General features: G+C 39.1%; 1 protein-coding gene across 2 annotated transcripts in view; it reads left to right on the top strand.

Moving 5' to 3' along the window:
- LOC122798172 (MDM2 binding protein) overlaps positions 1-17,781 on the top strand; it is a 983,220-nt gene that overhangs the window by 412,797 nt on the left and 552,642 nt on the right. For both annotated transcript variants that reach the window (XM_044066913.1, XM_044066912.1), the window contains exon 10: positions 11,447-11,608. In XM_044066913.1, the coding sequence (XP_043922848.1) occupies positions 11,447-11,608 (162 nt within the window). The remainder of the gene's footprint in view (positions 1-11,446; positions 11,609-17,781) is intronic.

The raw sequence follows: 17,781 nt of genomic DNA, 5'->3' as shown, positions 1-17,781 counted from the left end.
GTATCTGAAAAGCCTATGGTGTCAACATTCTCAGGATCTAGAAGCAATGATTCCTATCATACCTTGCCTACACCTAGAGTTCCTTTGGTGGGCAGATACCTGCCACCAAAACAAGGGACTACCTTTCACACCCTGCCGCCCAAACCCTAACAACAGATGCATCAGACTATGCATGGGGGGGCTCACCTGGCAGGGAAGTGCATTCAGGGCAAATGGAACCCAAATCAAATGCACCTGCATATCAATCAAAAAGAAATGTTAGCTGTACAGAATGCTCTGACAGCCTTCAAGGGCCACATTCTTCCAGGACAACTAATGGTAAAGACAGACAACACCACTGTTATATGGTACATAAACAAGCAGGGGGTACACATTCTTACCCCCACTGCATACTAATCTTGGCATTGTGGAACACAGCCTTGAGCTACCAGGTGCACCTACAAGCTCAATTCCTGCCAGGAAAATTAAATACACTGGCAGACGGACTAAGCAGAAACCTCATGGACCCACACGAGTGAAAGCTGGAACCAAGTATTTTCAACATGTTAACAAGCAAATGGGGGAGCCCAGATATAGACCTTTTTGCCTCCCCCCAGATCTACCAATTGCCAAGTTTTGCACAAGGACTCCCCACAAACAAGCCTGGAAAGTGGATGCTCTGTCCTTCAGCTGGAAAAAACTATCAGTCTATGCCTTTCCCACTCTGCCTCTGCTCTCTAAAGTACTACTAAAAATCAAACAGGACAAACCAAGGATGATTTTGATCCCTCCAGACTGGCAGCGCCAGCACTGGTACCCCCTCCTGCGCAGTGTGTCACGGTTATCCCCATGGCACCTGCCTCAGACTCTCCGTCCATGTTGTCTCAGCGGGAGAACCAGATTCTGCACCCTCAGCTTCTAACACTGAACCTTGCAGCCTGACTAATTACATAATCTCTCCTTTACCATCCCTCAGTAAACCTGTGATGGATATCATTTAGAGGCAAGGAGGCCTAGTACTAGAAAATCTGAAAAATGGAAAAGATTCTGTGCCTGGAACCAATCTCAAGGTATGAGCTCAGCAGCGCCCAACTTACCTCAGATTTTACAATACTTAACTGAGATGCTTCACAAGGGCCTGTCTTTTTCCTCCATTAAAATCCACGCCTCAGCCATTTCAGCTCATTATAACACAGAACCTCCCCTCTTCTCTCATCCACTGCTCAAGCAGTTCCTCAGAGGGTCCAAAAATTTGAGACCACCGAGGAGAGCTCCAACCCCAGCCTGAGACCTTAACTTTGTTTTGGAGAAACTCACTCTACCTCCTTTCAAGCCAGCTGCTACTGCAGACTTAAAATTTCTTTCTTGGAAAACGGCTTTCCTTTTAGCAATTACTTCAGCTAGAAGGGTATCTGAATTACAGGCCCTTATGGCAGTGGAGCCTTTTATCATCTTTCATATGAACAGGGTGTCCCTCAGAACCAGTCCATCCTTCATGCCTGAGGTGGTGTCCAGTGTGGCTCTTAATCAGTCCATTCATTTGCCAACCTTCTTTCCCAATCCACAGAACAAAGGGGAATGGATACTGCATTTCTTAGATGTGCACAGACAACTTAGATTCTGCTTGGACAGTACTAAACCTCAAAGGAAATTTGAACAACTGCTAGTGACATTTGTTGCAGGGGCAGAGGGGAAGCCTATTTCAAAGCAAACCATTTCTAAATGGATAGGCCATTGCATTCATTTCTGCTGTAAGCACCATGGAAAACCTATCCCCCAGGGGATCAGACCTCACTCCACCAGGACTGCATCTACCTCTACAGCCTTTCTCAGAGGCGTCCCTACCAGGAACATGCTAGAAGTTGCTACCTGGAGTTCTGTACATACTTTCACCAAGCATTATCATTTGCCAATTTTCTCTAAATCCAGAGCTGGCTTTGCCACTGCAGTCTTGCAGGGCCTTATAGCTGGTCCTAATGCTATCTAAATTCCTCCTCCCAACCATAGATTTGGGAATCTACCCAAATGTAATGACTGCAACAGTGAAACACGAAGAACATAGTACAATTGTTTACACTTACCATAAATGTAGATGTTTGAGTGTATTCACTGTTGCAGTCCTGGTTACCCTCCATCCAGCCCCCTAACTTCTTTTAACTATACCTCTACTTTCCTTTACTATGCTTAAAAGCCTTTTTGGTGCATTTGCTTTTTTGTTGGAGGTATATCTTTGTACTTTTGTATTTAATTGCTTCCCATTAGGGGGGCACCTGACATCTGGGGCAAAAAAAACTGATGTAATGGCATCGGCTGCATGTTTTATACCCCTGATGACCTGACATCATGGAAGAAGGGACAACAACCGACGCAGGACCCAAGAGTTTGTTAATCAGGCCGACTGAGGGCTACGTCAAGCAGATAACCAAAATGTAATGACTACAACAGTGAATACACTCGAACATCTACATTTATAGTAAGTGTGCACAACTGTACTTCCCTTATACACCTTAAGAATCAAGCATCTTGGAGGATATGACTTTACTTGTCCTTGAGCACTATTTGGTCTAAAAACATGGTAAAACTCATGAGAGAAGCTAGGAGGCCTAGTACCAGAAAGTCTTACCTAATAAAATTGAACCAGTTTTATTTTCCCTTGCCTAAGGAGGAATCCGCAATTCAAGTAGGGGACATACCAACAGATATCCTTCCATATTACTGTTGCAGTATTGTTTATGTAAGGCAACTCCTTCCAAGGGTAGTTCAACGGCTGGCCAATATGCCAAAGCCTTTAGAATTTATAGTCGTCATACATCACATGTATGCTCCACATGCAAGGCATAGGGCATAAAGGAGATGTACGGATGCACACACCTCATAACTTCTTTGCTGACAGTCCGAATGCCATCATTGAACATCAGTCTGAACACTCTTCTGTGCTGGTTTCTGACTTGTTTTCAGATAAGTGTGCCACTGGGGTTCTTTCTTTTCTTCAGTTGTAGTGTGTTTGGTTTACATGTCATCCAGAAAGGAAAAATGTCAGTGTGGGAGGCAGAATCCCCATAAGAAATGTTACGAACAGTCTCTGTTTTTTTTAGGTACTTCTCATGACCATCCACAGTGTTCCATTTTCCAAGCATTTGTCTCTAAGACAGTATGTAAAAGAACCAAGGCCAGCAAAATGACAACAGAACAGTGGCACAGGTGGGCTGGTATCACCAAACGGATGCACAATAAATAAAAAACGAAATTTTTTCAAATTTGGAATTATAGATAAGTTGAAAATAGACCCAAGAGGTGGGAATTTCAGAGCGTTACTAAATAAAAAGGAGATAATTTGGCAAATTATTACTGACGCAGGGAGGGAACCAGGATTAAATTACTTTATAACTATTAAAACAATTTTAAAACTGCGTTAGTATTAGGTTAGCATTATGGTTTAGCAAATGCAGTTACTAAATGCAAACTATTTGTAACTTCAGTTTTGTATTTATAATTTGTTTGGTTACATTTTTATGTTGGTAATTTTAACGCTTTAGTAGGACTCTTACAGAGTTTGTAATAGAAGGTGTTATGTATACACAACATCATGTATGAATACAGAACAGTCATTTGTACATAGTGTTTTATACACTAATTCATAGCGCACAATATTAACATGATTCGCTAGGTATATATATATATATATATATATATATATATATATATATATATATATATATATATATATATATATATATATATATATAGATATATATATAAATGCCAAAACTCAAGTCAATGCAAGAGCACAAACAAAACCAACCCACAAAGCTGACGAAAAAATGCGTATGATAAACTCAGCAACAAAATATAAAGCCACAGTCCACAGTCCACAGTCGTTTTGAACAAATCACAATCCAAAGTAAAAGAAATACTGGATTTATTAAACGTGAGCGCTTTCGCGGAAAATCCGCTTCATCAGACGTTAATTACATACATATATATATATATATATATATATATATATATATATATATATATATATATAGTGTGCTATAACTAACATGATTTATGAAGTACTTTCATTTACATATTATTTATACTCCATGCCTTGTAAGCTAGTAAGATTTTCTATGCATTTATTATGCATTTTTTATGCATTGTTCATGTATTTGTGGAATAATGCTTTTAATGCATTTATTGCAGTATGATTTTATATGTTGTGTCACTTTAAATTTTAAACTTCAAAGAAGGCGGTGTTTGGCACCAAAAACGTTTTTAAATTCATTGTAAGTTGGTAAATATGGCATTCTGAAGAAGTCCACTTTCAGTGGATGAAAGTGCTTAATGTCTATTTTACGGTCTATTAAAGGAAGTTTGGTACTTTTTATTTCGGTTTTCATTTATTGTGCATCCGTTTGGTGATACCAGCCCACCTGTGCTACTGTTCTAAGAAAATAAACATCTAAAGTTGTTGGTGCAAGGTGCTATGGCAGAGTCTTCCCATCTCAAGGGTCAGCCGCTGGCTAAGAAAAAGGCCAAAAAACTCAGGTCTGATTCAGCTGCTGTCCAGCCTCTCCCACATCTCTCTCGGGTGGTGAAAGCCCAGAGAATCATCTGATTGTTGCTTTGTCCTCTGCTGCAACCCCGTCGGTGACCAGCATGGATCTGACTTCTGCAATTTGGTTGAGGCTTCCAATATGCCCTCTGGTTCAGGGTTTAATGGGGCAAGACCAAAACAACAGAGGAACACACATAAATTTAACACTAGATCTAAAAATTTTCACTAGAGGAGGTAACTGGTTATAGTGAATCATTAATTTACCCAGTTTCCCCCTCCTGTGACACACTTGAAGTGTGTTCTGATTCTGTTTTGGAAGGTGAACTTGAGTTGTTGAGTGTTGATTTAGAGGTTCCTGATGAACGAATAAAACCTATTATAATGCTCAACGATAGAAATGACTTTAAAGTTTATCATTTTTCTTCTTGTCCATTACCTAATGACCTTGTTGAGTTATTATCTCATACACTAAATTTAATGTAACATCTGTCATTATGGATCTCAAAAAATATACTAGGAAACTGAATTTTCAGTATTTATTGGGTAACGCTAACAATGTAAGTTCCAACAATGAGTACAGAATACCTAGCACTTTTAATCCGCCACTCCACCCTACTATACAGACTTTTGAAAATGTGTGTGAGTTAGACTTGAGATTTCTGGCTAAAACAAAAAGGAAGTTTATTAATAATCAGGATGAATTAGATTTGATTAAATTCATCCATACCCAGAAAATCAGATTATGTAAGCCTGACAAGGGGGGTGGGATGGTTATTTTTGATATAGATGATTACAATCACAGAATCCACTCTTTGTTGAATGGAGAAGCTTATGCCATTAGTTCTAGGTCAGAGGTCAACTCCGCTCATGGTTTAGTTAAATCCTGTATCAATGATCTATTTATTGAGGGATGCATTGATGGTGAACTTCTCAATTATTTAACTACCTCATTTCCGGTCTATCCTTGTCTCTTTGGAATTCCCAAGATTCACAAAGACCTACATGAACCACCTATGAGACCTTTGGTGGATGGGAGAGGTTCACCATTATATGTTTGTGCTAAAGTAATAGATGCATCATTACAGAAAATAGTCATTCAAGAAAAACAAATTTGTAAAGACTCCTGGGCCTTTTTGAGTGAGATCAATAAATTAAAATTTAACAGTGACCATAACGGTTACTCTTATGATGTATAGATACAAATTACCAAAAAAGGAAATTTACTTAGTGTCCGAATTATTAGATCTCGTCCTCTCTTATAACTTTTTCTTATTTGAGTCCTTGTTTTATAAACAGAAAAGAGGAATAGCTATGGGATCAGCCAATTTAGTTATGGCCTTTTGGGAATCTGAAGTAGTCTTTAAATCTGATTTATATAAACAATCAGTTATATTTTACTCTTGATGACATTTTTGTTGATTAAAGACCAAGTTGCATCTAATTTGGTTGGCTTTCTTAATGAATCTACTGATTTTCTTGAGTTTACATACACATATGACCATCTTGCTATCCCCTACCTGGACATAATGTTAACTAAAAATTCAGACCTTAACTGTTATGTTTCTAGAATTTTTAAAACTTATTCTAATTCTTCACTTTTCAAGTTGCCACCCATTTCATCAAAAGAAAGCGGTTATAAAGGACAACTGGTCAATTGTAACTCGATAATGAGTTTGAGATTGAATGTCTATTTCTAAAATCAGCCTTTTTGAAGAGAGATTACCCGGTTGAGCTCATAGATGAGATTATAGCCGAGGTCAAATTTAAAAGAGAAACTAATTATTTTAGGCCTTTATTGGCTATACATAGACCATGTCCTATAAGTCCATCAGACAACTTGGAGTGTGAAGGTATTAATCATTCTTTCCTGGAACATGACCGTGTTGGTTTGGAGGGTATTGAACTAAGTAACCTTCCCAATAATAATTCGAATTTGTGTACTTACACAGAAAGTCAATCTGTTACTTCAGACTCTGTTATAAACAGAGTTGTGTCATTTACTACTATATACACTAAATGGAGTTCCGAATGTATAAACATCTTGAATAAAAATTGGAACTTGTTGAAAAATAATATACCCTTATTAAATAAGCTTGGGTATAAACCTAATGTTACATTTAAACGGGGCATGAACTTAAAGGACTCCTTGAGATTTCAGCCTGATTCATTGAGAAGGTTAACAGGGATGTTTAAATGTGAGGCATGCAGTATGTGTAAACATGTATTGGTCAGTAGTACCTTTACCGTGGATAATGTTTCATTTAAAATTCATGATAAGTTTAACTGTAATTCTAAAGGCATAATCTATTTGGCTAAATGTGCACTTTGAGGCTCAGAGACAGGATGTATGAACACATCTATGCTGTTATGCATCAGAAGAGTGACAATGCATTAGCCAAACACATTCTAAGTTTCCCTGATCATTATTTTAAATTTTTGATCATTGAAGGATTAAAAACTAATCCTAGAGGAGGACCTTATTCATTAAAGTTGCTTGAACTAGAACTAAAATGGCAAATTAAATTGAATGCCGGAAATTATCCAGGCTTAAATGAAGCCTCATCAATAGGAGTACTATTAAAACTGAAGAGCTTAGAGAGATAGCTCAAAGGGTAATAAAATCAGTTTCATGAATTTTTAAATCATATGAATATTAAATTACTTTGATAAATGTACCATAATTTTTTCGGTATATTGAGAAATGTAATACCAGTATAGTTTATAAGTTTTTTCATCCTACTTTACCTTTCAAGACCATCAATTTTAGATGTGGTTTTGAATTGTTTCTACACCACAATTTAATATAATAAACAAGGGTGGTCGTTTTGAAAAATTCACACTTTATCCCTGAATGGTAAAACATATGTTTTTTGTGATTGTAATAAACTTTAATAATAAAAAATAACAAACAAAAAATATAAAAAATAAAAAATAAACCAAGAAATAAAAATAGTTAGGTTTTCTGTAAATATACACACACATATATATTTATATATTTAGTGGGTAGAGTATTTGTAGTGTCTAATAACATGGATTGAAATTGTTGAATGACTTCAGTTTAGTAACTAGTACCAGGCTTTGTACATCAATGTTTCAGTGCATCACATATTTAGATCTATCTTATTGTTTTCTTGTTTAAAACATATACCTTTAAGAAAAGTTGACTGGGTTGTTAAACACCTATTTTAATTAAATAATTGAATGATTGTGTCACTTTGTGGCACTTTTTTTTGTATAAAAGGAAAGCATTTTATCATGATTTTTAATTCTGAAGAAGGCTGTTGTAGAATAAATTTGTTGTTGGATTCACCTGGTGTTCCTGTGTCGACTTCCGTGGATTTTCTGTTTTGTTTCTCGCACATCATCTGAGGCTTTTCTGATGTCACTCCACATGTTGAAGGGGATCCTCAGCTGATTATATCCAAGGAACCGAGAGAGATTCCACAGATTCTGGCTCAGGAGGAGATCCCTTCTACCCCAGGGTTTTTTTGTGGACATCCCACAAAAGAAAAAGCATATTTCCCTTGCTGTTAAAGATCCCCAACATGAATAGCAGAAGTGTACTCCAGGGTTGTTCAATGCTTTATTGGCTTTAAAACCTCCTCAAGGGGTCTCTGTGCCTGACCCTACCTGGTCCTGTACTCCTCCTAAGAGACCTAGGATGCAAGACCTAGGATGCAAGAGTCTTCTGATGTGGACCTGGATTCTGGGGAAGAGCTTTTCATACTCTTCTCAGATCCCTTCTCCTTTGAACTATGGGTCTGAGAAAGATGATTCTATCAGTCAAGATTCTAATTTAGAATAACACTCCTCTAAGGACATTGTTTCACGTGTGATGGAAATTTTCAACTGGGATTGTTCTCTTGTTCTCAGGTTTCTGATATTCAGAAGTATTGTGAACTCTTCCAGATGGAGTCTTCTAAACCCTATGCTGTTCCTCCAGTTCTGGCTGCCCTCCTTGGATACCTTTTCAGCAGTTTCTGTAACCTCTGATTCTTAGCCTCCAGCTCCCAAGAAACCTGACAGATTTTACAAGGTGCCTAATGTTTGTAAATTTCTGTATAAATGCCCATCTGCTGAGCCTTTTGTAGTGTCGGTTTCTTCTAACAAACCATCTAAGCTAAGCTTGAGGAAACAACTGCCACAAGACTGCAGGAACTACTGTAGGACTTTAGTAAAAAAAAAAAAAAACTGTTAAGCACTTTTATCCCAAGAACTAGGGAGCTCTTCAGAAGTAGTAAAAGTTGAAAATACACATCAGTTTAATGAATACCCTATCATCCAATGGCAGCATGTTACAAAATTTAAAAGTCCTTAAAGGGCATCTCTTCATATAAAGTAAAAAACATATAACAGTATTAAATACTGCCATAAACACTCAGATGATCAACTAATAACGCCATAAACAGTTAAAAATACATAAAAATGAACGTATGTGTGTAAATTTGTAAAAGTTATACCATATACAATTTTAATTTTAAAATTAAACTTGTGATAGAAGCCATTTCATTCAACCCTGAGTAATTGCTTGCATTCACTTTAATTTGCCATCTAAACTCTTGCAAATTTTATACAATCATTTCATCGTTCCCCCCATGGGTTCTTAGAAATCCTGTTCAGTATGTTTGTACAACGCATTATTGCTGTTCTTATGGGAAATAACATAGGAATGTTCGTAAATTTTCATATTGTCTTGCCTGCATAAAAACAAGGATAGCATTGCTACATTGCTAAATAAACTATACCATTTGTGCTATGATTATAGTGAAACTTAGTTCTAATATTTAACTGAGTCATTTTAACAGGGTCTCAACCAGTGAAAACTGGCACTAAGAGTACGATGCACATTTGAAAGTACCCTTCTTTCCAAAAGAATACTGGACAATCCAAGTTATCACATTGTTCAAGTAACATTATGTACAATATAGGGATTCTTCCCTATAGTTTCCTTAACTTCATTGGCAGTGGAAAAAATAATTCACAATATTCTCACTGTGACTATTGATTGTCAAAACCAAAAATCTAGAGAATTCATGCTGACCCTCAAAGCTGTTGCCTTCTACTAAGCTGCTTCCTTCAGACAAGGATAGTAGGGCCGTGGAATGACTGTGCAAAAAAGTTTATACTGCTGCCACCCTGGCTTTTAGGGCTATCAGTTACCAAACTAGGTGTGTTTTAGCCCTTCTACTTGAGAAAGTTTCTGACTTTCCTAATTCTAAAGGGATGGTTTCGGCCCTTTCTTTGTTGGTTTCTACCTGTCAAGTGGCTTGCCATTCCATTAAGTGTAGGTGTGATGCAGCTGATACTTCTTTTAGGCCTTCTGCATTTGCTTCTGATCTGAGGCATTACTCTTGGCTTCATCTTCAGGCTTTGCCTAACGACTTTAAGGCCACATTATTGGATGCTTCTCTTGATAATAAAAATCTTTGTGGCTGTGCTGCTGCTGCTGAACTTTTTGACTCCCTCCAGGATAAGGACAAGGCCTTTCTCCTATCCCTTAGTTTCAGAGGGATTTTCCTTCTAAATCTACTTTTGTTCACAGAGTGTACCTCCAGCTAACTCTACTCAGACCCCTATTTCTCAGAAACCTTTTTAGGACAAACCAGGATCTGACTGTTTGCTTCATTTTGCCCTTGTCCCTTTCAAATTGGTTAAGCATCACACAAGACTCGTGGGTTCTGTCCATCATCTGCCAAGGGTATTTCATGGTGTGGAAATCTCTTCCTCCCTTTCTGAGCTTCCCTCAGCCTCCTCAGGAGCAGCTTCCTTTCTTTCCAGAGGTGCTTCATGCTCTTGGCCCGGGGCACCATTAAAGTTGTGCCCCCCTGCCCAGGAAGGGAAGGGTTTTTAGTCCCCAGGAAGGAAGGCATCTGGAGACCAATTCTGGATCTTTCTCATCTCAGCACCTTTCAAAAGTTTCCCTTTTTCCAGCTGTAGTCTCTTAAATCTTTGTTCCATCTTCTTCTTCCCCAGGCATTTCTGGTATATTTGGATCTCAAGGATGCCCACCTTCACATCTTCATCCATCACCTTTTCAGGAAATGTTTGTGTTTCTCTGTTTCTTCCTTGCATTTTCAGTTCTCTGCTTTGCCCTGTTGCCTCTCTACTGCCCCACTTGGTCCCTTATCTCATTTTTTGTTATGCTTTCTCCTTAGATCTTTCTCTGGGTCTTATTTAGGAAAGGTTCTTTCCCTCTGCATCATTCTCTGTCCAGACTTGCACAGTAACTTCAAATGTCACCTTTGTACCAAGTATGTAAAGATATGTAAGGTAAGGTGTCATCAGCCTGGCTGAGGGGAAAGGGTACTTGGTTATGACCATACCCTTAACCACATTTAAACATCTACTGAAATTATAGCTGATTACACAGCTGTACTGTCTTAGTGGAGCTGAATGCAAAACAGTTGGACTATTCCTTCAGACTGTAACATTGTTAAATGTTTACCTCAAAGGTGAGGAACATAAAGTATATACTTTCAACAGCATTTCTGTGCAATATTTTTTCATATTGTATTAAGATGCAGCCCTGGACAAATTTTAACTTGTACTTCCAAGCTTATTGTGACACTGTGTTGTACCTCATTTTAGATACCACCTTAAGGGCCAGTTAAGGAATTCTTAATCTTACTTCTGGATGTGATTTGTGCTTAATAAGTTCATAGGTGATACAATTTATATCCAAGACTGCCTAGTGATAGGCATACTTTTAAATCTGGTTTTATAGTATTTTGTCATAGTTAAAATGTAAATGGAGTTTCAGTATTGTGTTCTTGCTTTTAAATTTTTAACACAAATTGTGATAGGCATACTTTTAAATCTGGTTTTATAGTATTTTGTCATAGTTAAAATGTAAATGGAGTTTCAGTATTGTGTTCTTGCTTTTAAATTTTTAACACAAATTTTGCCTAATCTATTCTGTCATTGCAGAGAGGCAACAGGTGCCAAACACTGCTTCAGATATTCATGTTGCAAACATTAAACCCCTGCTGACTCTTGCTCGGGAGCATTACTTCAAGCTGAGCAATGTAAAGCCTCTCAAGACCAGCTCACAAAATGCAGACAAGGAGAATACATTCTGTTCTTCTGCTGGTAGGTCACCTTTTTGTAGCAGAACAATCAAACTGTGCTTCAAAAATGATTTTTTTTAAGGTCTTGATTGGTTGATTGATTGATTTGCCTATTTTATCATTGTCAGTGATTTGCCTATTTTATCATTGTCAGTGATTTGCCTATTTTATCATAGTCAGTGTACAGCAAATAGTATCATATCTGTTGGATGCACAGTAGTTAACTTTTTTCTTGAAATATATATTTATTTCAGCTTGCCTAGCATTGCTGTGTCTTGCAAAATACATGATATGAACTAGCCACCATAAGGAGTCTGTTTCTCTGTTTAGTCAGTCCTCTTTCCTGTCACACACATCTAAGAATCGGAAGCTGCCTTAAAGACCTCAACCCCCTTTAAATCCATCCAGCCATTCTAGAAACTGATTCCACTTGTCACATTATGTCTCTGTGACCCTTCTAAATATTTTTTTCTCTTTGTACATTTTGTGCCCATATCATATTCTCTCTAAAAAGATTGAGATTGAGCTGCCTTAATCTGCTATATATTGTCTTCTATTTCACTCATCTTCCTTTGTACCCTTTTCAGTACTGTGACCTCATTTTCCTTATAGGACCTCTCGAATTCTGAACTGCACACACCAGTGCAGCTGTTGTGTTATTCACTCACTGTCTTACAAGTTACATCATGAGTGAACCCACAGACAGCCACCACTACCCATGGAGTTTTCAGGGCAAAGCTGGTAAAAGGGAAATTGATGTAGGTTGCCAGGTCGTTCTTCCTTATCATGCATGCACACACTTACACGTATGGGCAGTTTAGAGTCACCATTACAGCTCCTGTCTGTCATTGGAATGTGGGAGGAAACTGGAGCACCCAGAGGAAACCCACATTAACACAGGTATAACATGCAGACTCCATAAAGAGGTCACCTCAGCAGACAACTGAACAAGAGAATGTCTTATTTTGAAGCTATGTAAGAGATAAGAGCTCTTCCAAGTGGGGTTTTCCTGATAAGCCCTCTTGGGTTACTTATGGTAAAAAGCATTCTTTTCCTGCAAATCTGACTCTATTTCATATTCAACCATATCTGTCCCTTGGCCAGATTCCTTTTTCCTTCAGACTGACCGCATTTTTCTGTTTGGCAACAAATCACTACAGATTCCTACAGATTCCGGAGTGCTTTCCATCATTCAGAAAGGTTATTTCATTTCATCCTTCTCAGGCAATCTCCTCTTTGCCAACTTCTTCACTTTCATTCGATTTTCAAGACCTTCTGGTGCAAGGAACCATCAGCCTGTTCCGCCCTCTCAGTGAGGCAAAGGGTTTTATTCCAGAATGTTCTTGGTTCTCTAGGCCTATCTAGCCTGTTGTAACACATGCTCAGCATTTTATGTGGGCAAAACCTCTAGGAGATTAAAAAAGACAATTTATGAACACCTACTTGACATTAAAAAATGCAAGAATACAAATGCCTTATATAAGCACATTGCACAATTTCCAAACCATTTTTTTTTTTCAAGTTTACTATTCTTGAACAGGTAGTTTTTCATCCTGGGAGTTATTTGATCAATGAGCACTAGATAAAAATGAATTAAAGTAGCAATTACTGGATGCCACACATTCACCAGGTTTGAATGATGCCTGTTCCATTGTTGCTGTATTAAAACTTAAGTGACTGGAAGTGTAATAATCCAAAAAATGTGGTTTGCCTCTTTAAAAATTCTAAGCCTTAAAATTGTATTGAATTAGTAATATGATCTTATTGGTTTTAACCTTTTTGGAGGTGTGGTTTTACCTTTACATATCTAGTATGATGTCTGTATTTTAGATTTGTTATGATGACATTCATAATGTCAGGAACTAAAGCACTCAACTAATTTTATATTTTCTACATTTAAATTAAACATTTTGTTGAATGCAACTGTATTCTCTTTGTTGTTACCATTGTCCTATTGGCTTCACTGCACAGAATCCATCTGTGTTTTTGCAGTTTGTGAATATTCTGAGAATTGCTTTTTTTTTTCTTTAGTTCAAATCTTACCTTATTTGGATAATTTACTGATTCAAGCCCCCTCTCAGCAGCTTCTGCTCCACAGTGTGGAGTTCACTTTTAAATCTGATACAGTCGGTTATGATCCCTTCTCAGGATTAAGTTCTTCTGAGTTGCAGGTTTTACACCTTGCCAGTATTGACTTTGTTTCCTCTTCCCATGGTCACTTCCTTAAAAATGTATTTCCAGTCTCTTCTTCCTTTTCAAGTGGTGCCTGCAAGAGAATTTCTTTGAGCTGTGGGGTGCATGGCATCCACCATTCCTATGTTCCCTTCAGAAGATTCCACATGAGGACATTTCAGTGGTATGGCAAAATTGTTTGACTTCAAAACTGCAATCCTCTGGACTTTCTCATGCCTCTGTTGCCTTGACTCAACCTTGAGTTCCTGAGGTGGATTCATCAGATTTCTTGAATCCTGGCTTGCCTTTCCAGGCTAATCTCCCCACTCAGGAATTGTATACAGCTGCTTCGGATCAGGGTTGAGGAACCTCTTCTAATGGCATCAGGGTTCAGGTAGTTTGCTTCTTCCAAGCAACCGGTGGACCATATCAATGTTAAAGAGATGAAACCTCTATTTTTTGCTCTTCGTGCGCTGTATTTCCTTTGGATCCCAGGTCCTTTGAGAATTTTCACAGCATTGCAGTTATATAGAATATAAACGACCAATGGGGCACAAAATCTTAGCTGTGTCCTCCCATATCACTGTTGCAGTATTCTTTACATAAGGGGTCTCCTGCCAAGGATAGCCCAGCATCCAGCCAGTAAACCAAAACCTTTAGATTTTATAGGAACTGTACATTACCTGTATGCTTCCAGTTCAAGGTATAAGGCATAAAGATGATGCACAGACAGGCACTCAGATCAAGTTTGCCACCAGTCCAAACACTGTCATCGAACGTAAGTCTGAAAGCCCTTCTGCTGCTCTGATTGCCAGACCAGTTTCAGATCTGTGCCTTGCTGGAGTTTCCACTGTCTTTTTTACAATTTTGTCTTGTATTTGTGTTCATGTCGTCTAGCAAGGGAAAATATCATTGTGGGAGGAAGATTCTCCATAAAGATCTGCAAGACTAGTGTCTTTTTGGCTTGGGTGCTTCCCTTGGCAGTAAACGCAGTGCTGTGTCATACATTTGTCCCCAAGATCCTCCAACGTTTATCTTCTTTGTCCATATACCTTGAGAACCAATGACTTAAGCTATTTGCTTTGGGTACTATGGCGGAATCCTCCCTGTCCCGAGGACCAGCCATCTGCCAAGGAGTCTAGGCTTAGTCCAGTTGCTATCTAGCCTCCCCATACATCTGTCTAGAAAACCAGAAGTCCATCTGATGCTTGCCTTGTTTTCTGTGCTACAAATCCATCAGATGTCAGCATGGATCCGAACTCTCTCACATCCTTGGTGGCTTTTCCAGCGTCTGCTCTGGATGTTGTGGGGTAACCTCAGTTGATTATTTCCTAAGGACTGTGGGGGATTCCTCAGATATTCATGAGGGAGGATATCCCTACTGTTAGTATTATTATTATTATTGACACTCACCAAGGGTCTGAACCTCCGAGGGTACTTAGAGCAGATGTCCCACTCAGGCAAAAGCAGAAAACAAAACATATTGCCCTTGTTGCTAAAGATCCCCAGCGTGAATGGCAGGATTTTACATAGGGCCTGTTTGGTGCTGTAATGGCTGATTCTCATGGGAAGGCTTCAGCCCTTCCCTCTTTGGGTCCACTTCTCAGGTTGCCTGTCACTCCATAAAATGCAGCTGATGCCTATTCCAGGGCTGCTGCCTTTGGCTCTTGGCTATGCCTTCAGGCTCTACCTGATGATATTAAAGTCAAGCTTTTGGATGCCCATTGCCCATCTGATAAATCTTTGTAGGACAAGTGCTGACCTGTTTAAGTCCCTCCAGGATAATGGTAAGGCCATGCAGGAACTGAAATATTTTTGTCTTCCCTATCCCTAAATTCCAGAGGAATTACCCTTCTAAGTGTGCCTTTGTTTGTAAGCAAACCTGCCCTTCTCCTAAAGGTAAGAAAGGATCTAGGTACATTTCTCCTGCTAAATTTACTGTGCTTCTGTACCTAATTTCTGCTACTCTGTAGTAAAAAAAAAAAAAATCCTTGTTTCCTGCCTTTACTGAACTAGAATAGTCCAGTCTTCAGGTATTGCTGATCTCTGGGCTGTGAAATAGTTCCTGTGTTGCCCATATCCTTATTTGGATAAGGAGAAGCTTCTTTGTTCACCAGTGAGAGTGGGGAGCTCTGAGCAGCCTATCTGTCCCTTGAGGAGTGGTTCCAGCCCAGTGACCTGTAGCTTATTGGCCGTTTCTGATCTCTGGGCTGTGTCATAGTTCCTGTGTTGCCCATATCCTTATTTGGATAGGGAGAAGCTTCTTTGTTCACCAGTGAGAGTGGGGAGCTCTGAGCAGCCTATCTGTCCCTTGAGGAGTGGTTCCAGCCCAGTGACCTGTAGCTTATTGGCCGTTTTGGGCCATTTCCTATCTCTTCTAACCCCCTGCTTTAAAGCCAGCTTTAGCGCGCTTTTGCACATTAAGTTTAAAGTTTGTCCTGTTTCTTGCATTTACCTGTTGAGGCTACACACTCAAGTGCGCTAGCCTGTGTTACATATTTATTGCATTTTCCTGCTGTTTGTTGCAAAAAAAGAAAGAAAAACAAAAAAAATATCCTTGTTTCCTGCCTTTCCTGACCTAGAGTAGTCCAAATACAGGCGTTGCTGTATTCTGGACTTTTGGAAAGTTCCTGTGTTGCCCATTTCCTTTCTTGGATAAAGGGAGGCTTCCTTGTTCACCAGTGGCAGTGGGGAGCTTACAGCAGCCTTATCTATCCCTGGAGGAGTGTTCCCAGCACAAGAATCTGGTAGACTATTGGCCGTTTTGGGCCAATTTCTAGCTCTTTCAAGCCCCCTGTATAAAACCCGCCTTGGCGCGGTTTGTGCGCTTGTTACTACTCTGCCAAGCTCCTCGAGGTCCTGCAGAGTGATGCTAGCAGCAGGGAGGCTAAAAGAGCGACTGCTAACCTGATAAAAGTGTTTTTTTTCCTGCTGCTACCTGGGCGACTGTCCAATCTAGCTAAACTTGCAAGTATTTCTGCTTCTTGAGCTGTTTTAAACTGTTTAAAGTTGTTTTTGCACCTGCACTTTTAAAGTTTGTCCTGTTTGTTGCATTTACCTGTTGAGGCTACACACTCAATTGCGCTAGCCTGTGTTACATATTTATTGCATTTTCCTACTGTTTGTTGCAAAAAAGAAAGAAAAAAATACAAAAAAATTGTCCTTGTTTCCCATCTTTTCTGACCTAGAGTAGTCCAAATACAGGCTTTGCTGTATTCTGGACTTTTGGAAAGTTCCTGTGTTGCCCATTTCCTTTCTTGGATAAAGGGGGGCTTCTTTGTTCACCAGTGGCAGTGGGGAGCTTAGAGCAGCCTATCTATCCCTGGAGGAGTGTTCCCAGCACAAGAATCTGGTAGTCTATTGGCAGTTTTGGGCCAATTTCTAGCTCTTTCAAGTCCCCCTGTATAAAACCCGCTTTGGCGCGTTTTTTGCGCTTGTTACTACTCAGGCAAGCTCCTAGTGGTCCTGCAGAGAGGCTAAAAGAGTGACTGCTAACCTGATAAAAGTGTTTTTTTCCTGCTGCTACCTGGGCGACTGTCCGATCTAGCTAAACTGCAAGTATTTCTGCATTCTTGAATGGTTTTAAACTGTTTAATGTTGTTTTTGCACCTGCACTTTTAAAGTTTGTCCTGTTTGTTGCATTTATCTGTTGAGGCTACACACTCAAGTGCGCTAGCCTGTGTTACATATGTATTGCATTTTCCTGCTGTTTGTTGCAAAAAAGAAAAAAAATTATCTTTGTTTCCCGTCTTTCCTGACCTAAAGTAGTCCAAATACAGGCTTTGCTGTATTCTGGACTTTTTGAAAGTTCCTGTGTTGCCCATTTCCTTTCTTGGATAAAGGGAGGCTTCTTTGTTCACCAGTGGCAGTGGGGAGCTTAGAGCAGCCTATCTATCCCTGGAGGAGTGTTCCCAGCACAAGAATCTGGTAGTCTATTGGCCGTTTTGGGCCAGTTTCTAGCTCTTTCAAGTCCCCCTGTATAAAACCCACTTTAGTGCGTCCAAAATGACAAAAAATACACCG

This window comes from Protopterus annectens, chromosome 3.part1, assembly GCF_019279795.1.
Source record: "Protopterus annectens isolate FY-2018-M chromosome 3.part1, PAN1.0, whole genome shotgun sequence".
NCBI lineage: Eukaryota > Metazoa > Chordata > Ceratodontiformes > Protopteridae > Protopterus > Protopterus annectens.
The sequence above is the reverse complement of the archived record's forward strand: the minus strand, read 5'-3'. Positions and strand labels throughout refer to the sequence as shown.